This window comes from Dendrobium catenatum, unplaced genomic scaffold (genome assembly GCF_001605985.2).
Source record: "Dendrobium catenatum unplaced genomic scaffold, ASM160598v2 fragScaff_scaffold_249, whole genome shotgun sequence".
In the NCBI taxonomy this organism is placed as follows: Eukaryota; Viridiplantae; Streptophyta; class Magnoliopsida; order Asparagales; family Orchidaceae; genus Dendrobium; species Dendrobium catenatum.
In genome coordinates, this window is record NW_021318711.1 from 3,911,165 (window position 1) to 3,929,300 (window position 18,136).

The 18,136-nt window shown below is 36.4% G+C and overlaps 1 protein-coding gene across 1 annotated transcript; it reads right to left on the reverse strand.

Moving 5' to 3' along the window:
- Positions 1–14,583: 14,583 nt before the first annotated feature.
- Positions 14,584–16,488, reverse strand: LOC110092682 (UDP-glycosyltransferase 73C3-like). Its single transcript, XM_020817329.2, has one exon. It carries the CDS (start codon positions 16,395–16,397, stop codon positions 14,907–14,909), a length of 1,491 nt encoding a protein of 496 aa, XP_020672988.1. The 5' UTR covers positions 16,398–16,488; the 3' UTR covers positions 14,584–14,906.
- Positions 16,489–18,136: the final 1,648 nt, after the last annotated feature.

An 18,136-nucleotide genomic window follows, 5' to 3' on the forward strand; every position in this document is an offset into this window, starting at 1 on the left:
CTGGGACAAAACCAACATTACGAGAATTATTTCGAGTATAGGTACTCCATTATTATTTGATGGCAACATGTTTAGATGGGGAAGGAGGAAATTCGCTAGAGCATGTGTTCGGGTTAAATTGAACTCGAAACTCCCTAGTGGTATTTTTGTTGAAGGAATTCATGGCAAATTTTATCAAAAATTTGAATGTGAGAATTTATCTTCAATTTTACCAAAGGTTTTTCAAACTCCGGGTTTAAATGAAAAGGAAGCTCACAAAGAAAATTCTTTAGTTGAAGATAGATCTTACGGTCCTTGGATGCACGTCAAATTCATACCTCATAGAAAGACAAAAAGTATTAAGAGGAATTATCATTCAAATCAAGGAGCAGAATTTCCTTAATAAATCAAAATATATTAAGAACATCCTTAAGAAATATGAAATGGATAAAGATATGCCAATCAACTCTCTCATGAGTTCTATTATTTAGTTAGACAAATAAAATTTTATTGATTAAAATAAATATAAAGGAATAATTGGATCACTTATTTACTTGACTACTAGCAGACTTGATATTATGTTTAGTGTTTGTCTCTGTGCTAGATGTTAAGCTGATCCAAAAGAGTTCACTTGACTTCTGTTAAGAGCATACTTAGGTATCTCTTAGGAACCCCTGACTTAAGAATCTGTAATCATAAGCATAGCACTTCTTTTAAAATCATAGGATATTCAGATTTAGACTTTACGTGATGTCAAGTTGATAAAAAAAATACTTTCAAAATTTGTCAATTTATAGGATAGTCCTAAATCTCCTGGTCTAATAGTAAATAAAACTCAGTTATCTTATCCACTACTCAAGTTGAGTACATTATCTAAAGAAGTTTTGTGGCCCAAGTCCTCTAGTTAAAGTAATAAATTTAGGATTACATGTAGGCATAATTTTAATCCTCTGTGATAATACTAGAACTATCTATATTTTAAAGAACCCAATCCAACACTCCAGGAACAAATACATTGACATAAGGAATCACTTTATTAAGGACCATATTACTAAATGAGACATAAAGCTACATCATTTAGCCACTAAAAATCAACTTGTTGATATCTTTATAAAATCACTAGCCTTTGAAACCTTTAGCATCTTAAGAAGTAGATTAGGTGTCATAGATATAATTGTTTGAAATCACTGCTTTCTATTTTTTATGTTTTTTTATGTACTTCTATTTTTTTTTCTTTTTAAATTTTTTTCTTCAATTTTTTTTGGAATCAGGTCAATGGTCACCGCTGATATTGATTTCTTAATTGACATCTTTGCCTTGCTTTTGATTTTAAAAAAATAGTAAGAAGTTTTGACATCCCTAAATTAGTTAAGGGAATAAACATTGATGATTGTCTCTCTTCTTCTAACTCCTTTAGTGGTGTATTTTTCTTTTTGAAGCAAAATCTATTTCAAATTAAAAGATGGAGTTTGAAATTAATATCTTTCTTTCTTCTTACAATAATCTATCTCATATGAATAATGCTCAAAGCCATTAAATCACTTTCAAGGTTTCTCGATCAGGTTATGACATTTATCATATGGATATGAATCTGATTTTTGGTTTATTATTCCTTATATTAGAGAGTGAGTTTTCTTCTCTTATATCTAAAAGTTAATCTCATAATTGAGAGTCTTTAAAGGTATTGAAAAGAATTCAGCTTGCAAAAATTAACATGGGGCATAAAATAAACCCAAAAGAAAATGAAAAGATACACAATAACCGCCAAGAAATTATAAGGTATAACAAATCAAAAGATGCGCAAAATGCACCACATAATTAAAAAAGGCACATAATGAGCCCACAAAAAATAAGCTTCCTTCTCTTTCAAACCTTTAAATCTTAGAAGAATTCATGTGCTACTTGATATTTTCAAACGCTTATTTTTTAAAACTCATGATTTTGAATGATTACTTTGCTATATTATTCTACCAAATATTTTTTTGAAATGAAGTTTTGAATAGATATCTTTCTTATCTGGTTTCTTTTCTAAATTAGAAGATTTTTAACATGTAAAGAGTCCGAGCAAGGTTTAACAAGATTAATTATCTACTCTTTCTAGATTTTAGCATTGTTAATTCATTTCTTACTGATTTTTAATCCACTCTTAAGGGAAATTTCTCATTTACTACAGTTAATCAATTCAAAAAATTGCTTTTATTTTTTATTTATGGTTGGTTTTTATTTGTTTTATGCTCCTTGGGTATTTGTTTTTTTCTTGAAAAACTCCTTATCACTGTTTTCCATATTCTAAATTTTTTCTATTTTGTTCACATCATCCTAGATAATCGGCATCGCCCTATACGATCTTAACAAAAATACACCTCTTTAATCATACCACATCTAATGATAGATCTACATCAATTATTAGTGATCGTCCCATATGATTTATGCATTGTACTGGACAATCCATATGGCATAAATAGTTTGATGATTTGAATATTATTTGGTTGATCCATTATTACACATTGTCCTATACGATACACGTGTCCGTCCTGTATGATCCCTTTATTAAACGGTCGTATAGGATGCCACCATGGGATAATTATCCTGTGTCTAATCTTCTAGTATAATATTTGATCGTCATAGAAGATAAGATCAACTTTTTTTATCAATCATCTGGATGGCATTATTGCGCCTAATCAACTTGGATGATATTCATGACCCTATATAAATAACCCAAATTCAAGGTTTTCTTCACACCAAGCTTTTTAATTCCCATATCCCTCATTTGAGCTTTCAATTTCTAACTATGGTGGGCAATAAACAATCTCGTGCCATCATTGACAGCTCTTTCAGGAGTGTTCTCGTTCCTTGCTTTATTAATGCAGCTGATAAAGCTACTTATACTCACTACAAATCTGTCGAGATTAATCTCTCGAAGGTTATCAATTATGAAGTGTTGAATTTTCAAGTACTAGACCCCTTTTCTTGCACCACTCTTGGCTTCATTCTTACACTTATTTTCCCCTTTAATCCTGAAATGTTTTTTGAATTTTTTGCCAGTCTCTATCTGAACTCTGATTTTATTGCACTTTAATCATATGTTAATCGATTCCCTATCGAAATATCATATCAAGATTTCTATGAATTTCTCCACCTTTTTGCAACTAGCAATAAACTTCATATTTTGGCTTCAGATCCTGAATTAAACTCGGGCCCTACAAGTCGAGATACCAATGCCCCCCTTCATGAATCTATAGCTAGTTCTTTATAAAAAAAATGCTTGAACTATCCAGCCTATTCTTTGCACGACTATTATTCTTAAACCTGGGGATCATATTTATATTACCCCCATTCTGTCACTCACCACCTACTACATATTGGGTCATCTCAATTTTAATGTCAATGATCTTTTAATTTAATATATTAAACATCTAACCATCATTAAAAATCCATGCCACAAAAGAAAGCCAAATCTAGCCTCAAGATATATCATTGCCTATATCCTTGAATCCAAGTACAACCTTCAGTATCTATATCCACATGATCACCTCCATTTTTCTATTTGAATATCTCCTTCCATGTACTTCAAAATACTCATGGTCACCCTATGCATGATTAGGTTGCAGTAGAAGAGGAATGACATATTCTTGCTCCTGACCCTATCCACCAACCCTCCTAGATTGATCAACTAGTTTAGAGGTTTAACTTATGGGAAGCCAGATTTGAGTCCTATGTCACCGAGTAGCAGCAGCAACTTGATTAAGATATAGATCAGTTTGAGGTATACATAACCTAGAAGTAGCAGCAGTACCGCCAGGACATGGCCTAATTTGGTGAGCAGTTTGCTTTCTTTCACCGATACTTCTAGTAGCCACCACCACTACCTCCACCTGATCAGGGCTCCTCTATCTAAAAGTTTGTTAGTATTTGGTTCTCAATTTTACTGGTTCTCTTTCTTATATTTTGTTACAGGTAGTCTTTATCTTGTTTCCTCCTTTATGATGTCAAAAGGGGAGTAGGATGTTATTTATAGTGTGTGGTTTGCTTTTATCTTTAGTAGAATTTATCTTATTTTTATTGCTATTATTTTTATATTTCAATTTTTTATTTCTTTAATTTAAAAAAAATTATTATTTCTTTCTTGATCTAAAATTTTAAACAATAATATTTGTCATCATTAAAAAGAGAAAGATTATTACAAATCTAGATCTAAATACCATGATTTTGATTACAACAACAATTAATTTTCATTTACTACTACTATTATTGCATATCTATTTTATTTTCCCTAGTTACTAACCTTTCAAGTATGCAAATATCACTTACAAGGAAAATTAGCTCAAGATCGGGTAAATTAGGGTTGTGTCTACTTATAATTTAATTTTAATATCTTTTTACCTTTCTTGAGTCAAATCTTGAATATGGTGGATCACGAGCTAAGTAACCTTACACACACAAACTCAGGGGGAGAAATTTGGTGAGTTAGAGTATTTTTCTATTTTTGAGCTAATCATCTATGACGATCTGAAATCATATATGATGATCAGCTAAAAATAGATACATTAATTAGGGCATCCATACTAATTTTGAGTAATTAAACTACTCATATTGGATGATCCATATCATTATAGATGATCGGTTTAGGTGATGAAAAATAGCTGCAAATCACAATTTAGGTGATTTTTTTATTTTCAATTTTTGTTCTAATTATACAGGATGATACACATTGTACTGGATAATTTATGAAAATCATGCCTAAATTAATCATATGATTAGGGGAGCAGTTATAGTTAAATTTTTTAATCATATCATACAGGATGATCCATTTGGATTGTACAAGGCAATCTTGTATATTTCATAGGGCAATTCCCTATCGTCCATGATGAAAAACCATAATTTTCTTCTAATTATCCTGAGTTATCATACTAGATTTCCCAAGAGGTTTGCGAGACGATATGAAGATTACCATCCATCGTCCAATGTCGTACTAGATGATCAATATAGTATATTGAATTAATTATCCTGGATGATCGCAAGATCATATTGTATGATATGTACAAATATTTGTACTTATCATACATAGCAAGGGTGATCATCCTTACTAAAAAAGCTATTTTATACTAATCGTACAGGATGATCTCTGGACAATTAGTTGCATAGAATTAAAAATTAGGGCTTCTTTTGGAGGCTCTCTATTTAAGCAATTATATTAACACTTGAGTTAAACTTTTGTTGTGAAGTTGATCTAAGAGAGAGCTTAGAGAAGGAAGAGGGAGATCTTGAGAAAGAGAGAGATCCTTTTGAGAGGGAGTTTATGAGGGAATCACAAAGGTTTCTTCAAGCAAGGTGTTTGTGTTCTTCTTTGAGTTGCTCCATTGGTTCCTTGTTGGCTCAAGGGAGATCATCTTCAGCAATAGATCTTGTTTCACTGCCAACTCCAAGAGGGAATAAAAGGATTTCCTAGTTCTCTGCCTTTACCATGTGGGTGAAAAAGAATTTTTCAGGTTCTCTACCTACTCTAAAAGGGAGAAACGGGATTCAAGGTTCTCTGCCTCACCATGTCGGTGGAAAGATTTTGTAAGGGCTTTTTTGCCTTACTATGGAAGCAAAAGGAGAGTCACTTCATTTTAGTACAATACTTGGATAGGGAGTCTCCAAAAAGTGAATGTAGGTCAGATTTGACCAAACCACTATAAAATTTGATTTGTTCTTTTTTTTTACTTTTAGCATGATTTATTTATATACCTTTTTATGATTTATTTAGTGATTGAAAATTTTTATTATATTATTATCATCAAAATTATTATTCTTTCGCATCAAGGGTTATTGTATTATTTTGTTTTAAAATATTTAAAAAGATCAAAAAATATTTTCTTTTTATTTAAGTTTTTTTTAAACTACTAATTCACCCCACCCCACCCCCTCTCTTAGTTAGCTTTCAGCTAGTTCTTTAAGGTTTAACACCCCTCATGAACTTACATAGAGGAGGTTTTATGTATTGGTATAATTGTGCCATGTTAAGTTTTATTTGAAATTTGGCTTTAAGATGTTTTGGGGTTTTGGGTTTAAGTGGTTTTATGGTCAACCATGGTCAACTATGATCCACCAAGGGCTCAATGCATCATGCTAGAGATTTCCAAGATGATTTTCCATAAGATGCAAGGTTAGTGGCATAAGCTATAAATATTTGAATGTTTTGTAGCCTTAGGAAATACTTTGCGTATAGGGGTTTAGAGGGCTATGAATGCCTCCAAAATGATGTGATTGTTCCTTGGGACATGCATAATAAATATGGAAGTAAACAATCATGAATCTAAGTTCATTAGATTGTGTTTTGAGTTATTTGAAAAATCTTCAAAAAATTTGGTTATGAACTAAGGGATTTTGGGGTGGATTTAACCATTTGATTTTGGTTTTGAGTTTTAATTTTGGACTTGGACATTAAATCTGAATTTGGATTTGGATTTTGAGTCTTAGATTTGATTGAAATTGAATTTTTGATTTTAACTCGTGTAAAAGTGATATCAACAAAATCTTGGTCATCCCGCACTCACATATCTTCATGACCGCAACACCACTCACTCATCCAGCAGCCATCTCTTTGCATGACACCCATGTGACACTGCCAACTTGACTCTCCAACCTAATCATCCCACATGAATCATCTTCATCTCCACCCATCTCCTCATGCAATCTATGACCACGTGCGCATGTCCAACACGTATTTTGCTCTTGTGCAACTCGCCTCCCATATCTATACATGATAATAATGACCGGCCCCACTTCAACCAAACCTATCTTCTTTATTTGTTTGTCTGTCTCCCGCTTGTAATCTAATATGCTCTGTTCCGTTTTCAACCCCCTACACATGGGGATATTATTAGGTCGGGACATCTGACATAAATTTGCGTTCGGATTCCCTGCGCTTTTACTGTGCTTTTGATGTATTTTTGCGAAAGGGCATCTAAAACACATTTTTAATTGCATATTAGCTGCCCATTTAATGAGTATTTGTTAATCGCAGCAAAATGGCAGCAAATACTCAATGAGTAAGATATTTGTTGCGCTTTTGCTGCGCTTTTATTTTATTTTTGTAAATACTCAATAAAAAAGCAGCTAATATGCAATTAAAATTGTATATTAGCTACTCTTTTGCAAAAATACATCAAAACGCAGTAAAAGCGCATGAAAAAGTAGGGAATCCATAAGCAAATTTAGATCCGGTGACCAAATCTAATAATTTCCCCTACACATGTGACTCCAAATGTCATGATCTCACAGCAAATTCGTTAGATAGAGGGGAAGTATAGTGTACTGTATCTTAAATAAAATATAACTTTGAACTAGAACATATATATATATATATAATACTTATTTTTTAAAACTTTCTAGAACATTATATGGTTATATCATATAAATCTGTTGTGAGGAGGATGTAGAATTTATGATATTATTTGAGCTTAGTATTTATTCTTTGGTTTTATTTTTACCTCCATTCTTCTAATGATTCATTATATTAGTGGGTATCAGTACTTGGAACTCGTGAAGAATGTCGGATAGCAAAAGAAAAAGATGGATTTCCGACGACGCAAATCCATAAAGTCCTACGGGCAACTCAAGTGAAAGCATCATTGGAGCGATTAAAAGATTAACTTTTAATTTCATACTTTTCTTAGTGAAAATGTTCTAGGAAGCTACTTTGGCAGCCATACCGACGACGAGAAGAGCTTTTCCTGCCACCGCATTTGTCTCTACTTTCACTCTTGAAGAAGACCTTCCTCACATACTGATGGTGACACAGATTCATCCCCAGGTGATGATCCATTTGGTGATATTGACCATACCTCTACATTTGGTCATCCACCACGTCTCTGTGGGGATCACTGTAGAACAACTCTTCAATGAGCACAATTACCTTAAAGAGCTTCCAAACTTCTCTTCTCTTAGTCATGAGGTAAACTCTCAGAATAACTCAGATATCCTTTCTAACTTGGTTTTGTACTACATTGGCCAAATGCTCATAGAGGAGGATATAGGGACGATAAGTTTGATAAGCTTGAAAGAAATCCAGCACTCAAAGCCCCTGAGAAGCCCTTTTCCAATCATCAGCGAGAAGTTTACTCCTTCTCTGGGTCATCCTCCTTTAAACTCCAATTCAAATTTCGAGAGCTTAGAAAGCAATTGGAGCAATAATATTTGCAGCAGCAGCATCACCGACAATTTTGTAGAAAGCTTGCTAATGTTTTGATTAGCATAGCCTTGGATTATGTTGAGTTCAAATTGCAGTAGGTAATTTATTTTAACGAGCAGCCCTTTGATCTGCAAGGTAGATTCAAACAGGATTTAGTTATTCTAGCTAAGAGAGACGAACACGACGACTGTAATTTGGAACCTAACTACAAAGCTGAGCTATAATATTTGAAACACACCATTTTGAATGGAATGGAGGATGAAGTGATGCACGACTCGTTAAGGATGGAAGAGATGGATAATTAGCATAGCATAAAGGATTTTGAACTGGGTGTCTTGCATGATTGCTTTTAATTGAACGAGGGTGCTTTTTTTTTTTTTTTTTTTTGCACAAACCCCACTGATGCCGAGTTATTAGAGGCAGCTGAATTAAACTAATTATATTATATCTTATTATATACATATGACGTGTAAATCTTGTATTGGCTCTATCTTTCTTTATCCGTACATACTCAAGCCTATTTGATGGCCTGGTACAGTGCTATAATGAAATGTTTCCTCGTTATTGTTAATCCTCTCTATCTGTTTCATTCAAGAACCATTGGTTTCTACATGGTATCAAATAGGTTTTAGATCCTTTCTCATGTCTTCGTCTGCTACATCTGTTGTCGCAGATCGTCGAAATACGTCGACCGCCGACGACGCTGATCCGGTAATCCCTTTCTTGGTCTCTAACCTAAAAAACACGGTCTCTGTTCAGCTCGCTTCGGACAACTACCCAATCTGGAGATCCCAGATTCTAAAGACGTTTGGGCAAATGGCTTTCTCCGCTTTCTTGATTCGAACTCCTCCTCCCGCTCGCGATCTTATGAACTCCGACGGTATGTCGAACCCAAATCCTCTCTTCTCTCAGTGGCTCCTCATCGATCAAAATCTCTCAACATCTATTTTCTCTATGATTTCCTCAACTATTCTTCCTTACGTTATCTCCCTTGGCACCACTGCATCAATTTGGACAACCCTTGAACTTCGGTTTCAATCCACAAATCGATCATAAGTCATTCAATTAAAGAATGAACTTCATCACATATCTCTCAAAAATCAAACCATGACCCAATATCTCTCTGAAATCAAATCTTTAGTTGATCAAATCTCCTCCGCCAGCTCTGTTGTCGACACCGAAGACACCATTCTATACATTCTCAATGGATTACCTCCAATGTATCAATCTTTCAAAACAACCATAAGAACCATGCTGAATCCCATCAGTCTCGACCAACTATATCCCCTGCTGCTAAGTGAGGAAGTCAATCTCGCTGCTAAAGCAACCCGGTCTAATCTTTCCTCCGACTCTACCATGGCCCTCTTCACCTATCCTGGTCGGGGTCGCAGGAATCGACCAAGAAACTACAACAACAATGGAAACCCGTCAAGATCATCTACGACCGCGCTGATCATATGCCAGATATGTTCCAAGAAAGGTCATTCAACCCAAACATGTTGGCACCGGCTGAATATTCAATACCAACCTCAACCAAGAAAGAACAACACCGCACTCACTGCTCATACAGAATCTTCCGACTCGGCGTGGTTCTTGGACTCAGGGGCTTCAATGCATCTCACCAACTCCATCGACAATCTTTCGATATCTCAGCCATATCAAGGCTCGGACGGTGTCATAATAGGCGATGGAAGCACCGTTAGCATCGTAACCACTGGGGCGGGAATTCTCCCGACCCCGTCTCGTAAGCTACACTTATCTCAAATCCTTCACTCTCCATTTATTCACTATAACTTGCTCTCAATTTCGCAGTTAATGAAAGACAACAATATCGCAATTATTTTTAATCCTAACGGCTTTGTCTTGAAGGACCTGAAGACTCACAAAACAATTTTTCAAGGACCATGTAATGGTGGTCAATACACCATGCCTACAGCCGCAACTCCTAAGCATCAGGCGCTGGCCACCTCTAATCTTTCAGACGATTCTTGGCATCGCAGGCTTGGTCATCCAAGCAAAAGAACATTTGATTTGATTTGTTCTTATAATCCTTCTCTTAAACTAGGCAAATACATTTATAGTTGTCTTTCTTTCAATACTGCTAAATGTCATAAACTTGTTTTCGAACGATATAGACATCGTCAAAATACCCCGCTCGCTCTGATTCACTCTGACGTCTGGGGTCCAGCTTCCATGACATCCAATCAGGGATAAGAATTCTATGTAATTTTTGTAGACGATTTTTCTCATTTTACCTGGTTGTATCAATTACGTCGTAAATATGATGTTCTTGAGTCATTTATTACGTTCAAAACTCAAGTAGAAAATTACACGTCGCTTAAAATAAAGATGATACGTACTGACGGTGGCTCATAGTACATTAACCATGCCTTTGCAGTCTTTCTTCGTACACACAGAATACTACATCAAGTCTCGTGCCCTTACACTCCTGAACAAAACGGGCTTGCTGAAAGCAAGTGCAGGCACATCATGGAAACCACACGAACCCTCCTTCACACAGCCACGGTCCCTTACACATACTGGCCCGATGTCGTCCTAACATCCATTTATCTCATCAATAAGCTACCATCCTCTACTCTGAAAAACTGCTCTCCCTTTGAGACATTCTACAACATGAAGCTTGAGTACCGTCATCTAAAAACATTCGGTTGGGAATGTTTTCCTCTCGCACCATCTCACTCACGCCACAAGTTACAGCCCACCGCTCTACCTCACGTTTTTATGGGGTATTCAGACACCTACAAAGGTTACCGATGCCTTAACCTGATCACACACAAAATTACTATGTCAAGAAACGTTGTTTTCAACAAGCAGGTCTTCCCTTTTTCCAAACTTCCGTCACCTCCAGCTCCGAATAAGGCTGAAATGGCTCCTATGCTCTTACTTCATACATCTACACCACTCACAACTAATCAAAACACACTGTCCACTATTCCGACAGATCACAAGGCATCTACTACCTCTCAGCAAACCAGTTTGCAACCATCTCAACACAGTCAACCACACCAAAGCAGCTTGAGCAACATGCTTCAACCTCCGGCTATCAACAACAACACAGATATACATCACATGACCACACGAAGCAGAACAAGTACACTCAAACCTATTAACAGGTTAAATCTTTTCCACAAGCACACCACAGCCAGCAAGCAATAGATCCCACGACCTACATAGAAGCCATCAGGAAATCGGAATGGCGTCAAGCAATGTCCAACGAATTCCTCACACTCCATACTCAAGGGACTTGGAGTCTCGTTCCTCCTCATCCAAATGCGTCCATACTTGGCTGCAAATGGACGTATAAAACCAAACGTCACTCGGATGGCTCCATAGCAAAATACAAAGCCAGACTTGTAGCCCAAGGAAATCATCAGCTGTATGGCCTGGACTACACAGAAATGTTCAGTTTAGTAGCTAAACTACTAACAATTCGGATCCTTCTTGCCATAGCTCTCCACCATGACTGGCCAGTTCAGTAACTCGACGTCGCAAACGCCTTTCTACATGGTCAATTATCCGAGACAGTCTACATGTCACAACCAAGGTGATTCGAAGATATACATCATCCGGAACACGTATGTCACCTTCACACATCCCTCTAAGGCCTGAAACAGACCCCTCGTCAATGGTATACCACGTTTACTCCTTTTCTTATATCCATTGGGTTCTCTCATAACCAATCGGACCCATCACTATTTTTATACAACATAGACAATACTCGCATTTATCTACTGGTATACGTAGATGACATCCTGGTATCCGATAACAATCAGGCTGTCATCAATGATATACTAAACAAGCTCAGTAACAAATTTTCTATGAAGCATTTAGGGAATGCGCATGAATTCCTGGGAATAAAGATTGACCGATCCACAATTCGATTCTTTCTATCCCAGACCACATACGCATCTCAAATATTAGATCAAGCCAGGCTTTCTCAATACAAGCTGCTAGCGAACCCCACGTGCGCCAAGCTTCTGGAATTCCTTCACCTCGACAACGCCTCTCAGGACACCAACATGTATCGAAGAATGACAGGCTTGTTACAATATTTGAACATAACATGATCGGATATCGCCTTCAGCATCAACCAGCTATCCCAACACATGCAGGATCCTCAACCGAAAGACTTCTACATGTCAAACGTCTCCTACGATATATTCAAGGTACACTTGATTTCAGCATTCCAATTATTAAATCTAATCGTCTTCTCACTTCATTCTCAAATGTGAATTGAGCTAGCGATCCAAAGTCTCGTAAATCTACAACTGGTCACTGCTTGTTCCTTGGTGACAACCTAGTCTCATGGACAGTAAAGAAATAAAACACCGTCGCCCGTTCTTCGATTGAATCAGATTACGGAGCTCTCGCGGCACTCACAGCAGACATAATATGGATCCATCATCTTCTTCATGATTTCGGCATCGATCACGATTCTCCCACACAAATCTTTTGTGACAATACATCCGCCATTGCACTCGCAAATAACCCGGTGTTCCACGCTCGTACGAAACATAATAAGATCTATCATAAATTCATAAGAGATCATATTCACAAGAACAATATACGTATCTTGCCAATTAGCACGGTGGATCAAGTAGCGGATAGTCTCACCAAATCCCTCTCGACGCCCATATTTCATACTATGCGTCACAAACTGACGGTCATTCAGGACCCATCAGTTTGCAAGGGGTTATTAGAGGCAGCTGAATTAAACTAATTATATTATATCTTATTATATACATATGACGTGTAAATCTTGTATTGGCTCTATCTTTTTTTTTCTGTACATACTCAGGCCTATTTAATGGCCTGGTACAGTGCTCTGTAACTTAACATAGATAATGAAATGTTTCCTCGTTCTTGTTAATCCTCTCTATCTGTTTCATTCAAGAACCATTGGTTTCTACACTGAGTATGTTCCCGCCATGGATAAATTGATGGATGCCTGAGAGCAGTTGGCCCAAAGTGAGTCAGTTAGAACATCGATTAGGGATGTATCATATGTATATGACAACCCAATCTTCGATCTTCAATTCTATTGATGATGTGGGATTGCATGTGTTTATGGAAGGTAATGAGCAAATTGTAGCACACAAAAGATGTGTAAACTTCATGGATACAACCATAAATGGAAACTTTGAACCAACTAAATGCACTTCAAATGTTTGTAAGAAGGCCCCTTTGGCTACTGATACAAAAATTCATTAAATAGTGAATCAGACGCCTATCCAGACCTGCCCCAAAGGGTTTAGTAATCGCACCCTTGATCAACTAGAGTTTGATTATGATTTTTGCACCTAGCTAGCTCCCTCTCATCAATGCGCTGACTACAACTATCTCGACAAAGTCGATCTCTCTCTATAGCTGGATAGTATGATGTAGAGCATCATAACTATAGTATAACTTATGGAGTAGTATACCTTTTTGTTAACTTTTTTTCCTTCTAGAATATTCTACTTGCCATGATATGTACAAACAATGTTGTAAGGAGCATATTGAAGAATATATGATATTGTTTGAGTTTACTATTTGTTCTCTAATTTTGTTTGCACCTCCATTCTTCCAACTATCCACTATATCACAGCTCACCCTAGTTAAAAGGCTGAAAAGATTTCAAAAAGATAGATTTAGTAAAAATGAATAAATTGGTGTTGCTGCAAATTCACAAACTTGCATCTAGTATCATTACAAATAGAAAATTCAAAATACAATCTTCTTTAATTTATATAATAAGTAAATTTACTTATCTAAAAAATAAATGAAATGTAAAAAATAATAGTGTTGCCATACCAAGCCGCGCGTTTAACCAGTGCTATTGCTATAGTATTTTTCTTTGCGCTGGCTGAAAGTCACTTGTTAAAAAGGGTGAATTTGCCTTTTTTTTTATATTTAATCATAATTATTTTAAAAATTTGCCCCGGAAAGAAGTGTAAATTAATAGATGATTCATTTTAACACGGAACATTTTCTCCAATACTGCCAAAATTGACAGCTAAAACTGCCAAAATGCAGAAGCAAAATTCCAATTAAATAGAACTCAAGATATTCAACCACGGTGGCTTTAGGCGTGGACAAAATTTTTAATTAGTTCAGCTTTAAAAAATTGAATTAATATTTGGTGTGGTTTTAATATTTTGTTCATAACTTTAATGTCAATAATATTATATAAATAGTAATTAATAAAAATAATGTTAAAATAAAATATTTAATTTATTAGTATTCAGTTCGGACAAATTGTCAGAAAATTTAATGCAATGTGGTGTTTTTCACTCCTGACTTCAAAAGAGTTTTCTTGTAAATCCAATATGTTCTAATTATATAAATCATCTTAGCTTCTTAGTGGTGAGCCAACAGGTCTTCAGTTCAATATCACATATGCATATAAGAATACACGCACATATGTATTTATTATTAAATGTGCTTAAAACAAAAAGAACGTGCTATCTACACAAATAGTAAAAGATGCAGCAGAACATGAAAAGCGCATCAATTATGTCCAACTACAGCATCATAACTGTAAAAGTTTTGAGACAATACGATGATTAAAAATAAAAGGGCTTACAAAGATCTAAAAAAATTAAACTTCATAAACTGAATCTTCATTCCAGACCCATTCAATATAAAGATTGTACGCGGCAATCTCTTGAAGATTTAAACATCTTCATCCTTAAATGATAAATAGAATTTGATAACTGAAGAATTATACAACTTCGAGCTGAGATAATAATTACATCGATTGCACGCGATTCCCTGCAAGTTCCATCGCTTGATTGATCAATTTACTCAAATTCTCATATGAAGACCCACCTTCCTCCATTGCCTTTCTGGCCGTCTCCCCAAGTTCCCCTGCTCTCTTTCTGATCTCCTCCCCTTCCTTCCCTCCGCACATAACAGTCCGCACTGACATCTCCACCTTCTCCCTTCCCAGAAACGCCTCCTCGTCTACCTGCGTCTGATAAAAAGCCGGCAACTTCACCCCAACCCCAACCCCCGTCCTCAGCACCTCTACCACCAATTTCTCGTTCAAAAACTGATCGGAGAAGTGCGGCCACGTAATCATCGGCACACCAGCTGCCACCGCCTCAAGTGTCGAATTCCAACCACAGTGCGTCATAAACCCTCCCACTGCCGGGTGTGTTACTATCAGCACCTGCGGCACCCATCCCTTTATAATAATCCCTTTCTTCCTATTCCTCTCCTCAAACTCCGCAACCCACTTCTTCACCTCCTCGTTCTCCTCCGCCTCCTTCATGGCCCATATAAAGTCCCGGCCCGACGCCTCCAGCCCGAACCCAATCTCCACCAGCTGCTTCATCCGGGTGCGCGCGATGCTGCCGAAGCTGATAAAAAGGACCGACCCGTTTTCCCTTCCTTCCAGCCACTGCAAAACTCTGCCGTGGTCTACCCCAGCGCTGCCGTCGCCCCTCACGGCCTTCCCGCTCGCGTCCTTATGGAAAAGCGATACCGGCCCGACAACCCAAACATCTTTGCCAACCGATCGGCGATACTCGTCGATGTACCACGGCTCAAGCTCGTAAAAGGTGTTGAGAACAAGCCCGTCTGCCGCGTCCTCCGCTTCTTGCACGTGTCTCATAACATCCTTCATCTCAGGCCAGTCGAAGAACCTCTGTGCCGTCAGCTTGCTCACTTCAATTCTTTGTGGCAGCTCCGGCACCGTAAAGATTTCCTCAACATCTGTTACTTTTTCATAGAGCTGGTGTTCGGCGAGCTTGAGAGTACAAAGGAGGAAGAAGCAGGAAGGGCCATGAAAGACTAGGCGGGGTATGCTGAGATCGTTGGAGACATCCATCGTCCACGGCATGCACTGGTCAGAGATGATGCAAGTAGGCGACGGTGGTTGGGTGCGGAGGTAGCTCTTCAGCGGTTCAGCCATGAGGTGGAGGGATTTGAAGAAGGGGGGGAAAAGGTTCGCACTTGGGATAAGGTCGATGTTCTCGCAACCTTCAGGGAGACCGGCGGCTTTGCAGGGAAAGGGAATTTCGACGAGTACGAGTGAAAGTCCGGACGCGGTGGCGTGATCGGCGGCACCGCGAAGACGTCGTGCGTTTAAGGGTGTGGTGATAAGACTCACACGTGCGCCGCGGCGGGCTAGAAGAAGGGCGAGGTCAGCCATAGGGATCATGTGCCCTTGCGCCATCAAAGGAACCACTACGAAATGGGTGTTCGGCTGCCCCGGGTTTTTGATAAGGCCGTTCATGGTTATGAAGGAAGGATATCACTTGTTATTAGCTAATCTGGTTCAACAAAAGCTTGGCTTGCTTCGTTTCGTTCGTCCATCGTTATTTATAGGGAAGATAAGAATTATTACATTTCCAACAAATATTTGTGGACATTACGGGTAGAGAAGTATAAGATGTCGCATCTAATATTTCTAAACTGATCTCTCTCCTTTTCTGTAGACTTCAACCGGCCAGAGAAATTTTATCACGAAATTTATCTATAAAAAATTAAAATTATAAATATAAGATGTATCCAAATATCTGAATTTTTATATTTTGAGTGGAGTAGTTATTAAGTTTTCCTAATGATTAAATATTAGATGTGCCATCGAAAAGTAGGAATAATTTTGTTGTCGGTTAATATTTTTGTTAAATAATTTTTTCTAAGAATTGGATGGGTGACACCAAGTGGCGAAATTAGCATATTTTTTTGGTAGACAAATTTCAAATATTTTAATAATTATAATAATAATAATTTAAGTAATTATAACATTAATAAACTTATAACAATAATAAGTACCACAAGAATCATAACAACAACAATAATAATAACAATAATATTACAAAAATAATATATATATATTTTTAAATAAGTACTAATATAATACCATCAAATTTATAAGAAAAAAAATTATTGAGTACTTTTAAAATTAAATTACATCTTTTTTTATCTAATAAAAATATATCTATCAATACTGTTTGATATATCTATCACAGGGTAATGGAACAGATTAAAGGCTATTTATATCGATACAAATATTACCTCAACCAGAATTTAAAATCTTAGACATGACTTTTAGTTAAAGCGGTATACAAGTAAATAAGATAGGCCAAAATCGAACTATAATGCACAGAATTTACTGATTAGCAAACAAAATAAAGCATAGTCGATAACAACACTCGGAGAAGTAAATGATATACCAAATTAATTATCAGCAACATAACGATTAAAGCACCTCTAGAATATTCATCAATCGCATCTGTAGCAGCAGCAACCAACAAGATTAAACAATTCCAGAAAAAAATTACAGCAAACTAGAAAAGAAGTAACGAACTGTAGAAGCCGAATGTTGTTAGTATTGTAAGCAAAGAGCGCCAAATCTGTTAGACCTCATGATCTTGATAAGCTTATTGAGGTTTTGAAGAATACAAAATATTAGTTGTGTTAATTTTTGGCTGATTAATTTGTATGTGTGTAGGCCTTCTTGTTACATGATATAAGACTTGAATGAAAATCACCTATTGATGGAAGTCCACTCAGCCTAAGGCTTAGTTTGGGACGACTTTTTTATTGCTTCATAAAGAATCTTTCAAGGACAAAAATTTTATTAAAATGCTGCTTTGAGAAGTAGCAAAAAATCATCCCAAACAAAGCCTAAGTTAAAGGAGGAGACAAACATGATTCATTCATGTAGCATTTGAAGTCATCAAATTGTGAAAGAAGACTAACAAATAATAAATTACTTGGAACTTTTCTTTTTTCTCAAGTCATTTCATATGTATAAGGTATATGATTTATGTTACAATCGTGTACCCACAGAGAGCTAAATTAAGATAGTAAAGTAAATTTTTTAAAAGATAATTATTTTGACAACTTGATCAAGATAAATCTCTTATATGATCTTTATTAAACAAAATGATATACATGGCATTTTTTTATTATTCTGAAAGACCAAATCATAACAATTAATAATAAAGTCAAAATTAAAATGGTAGA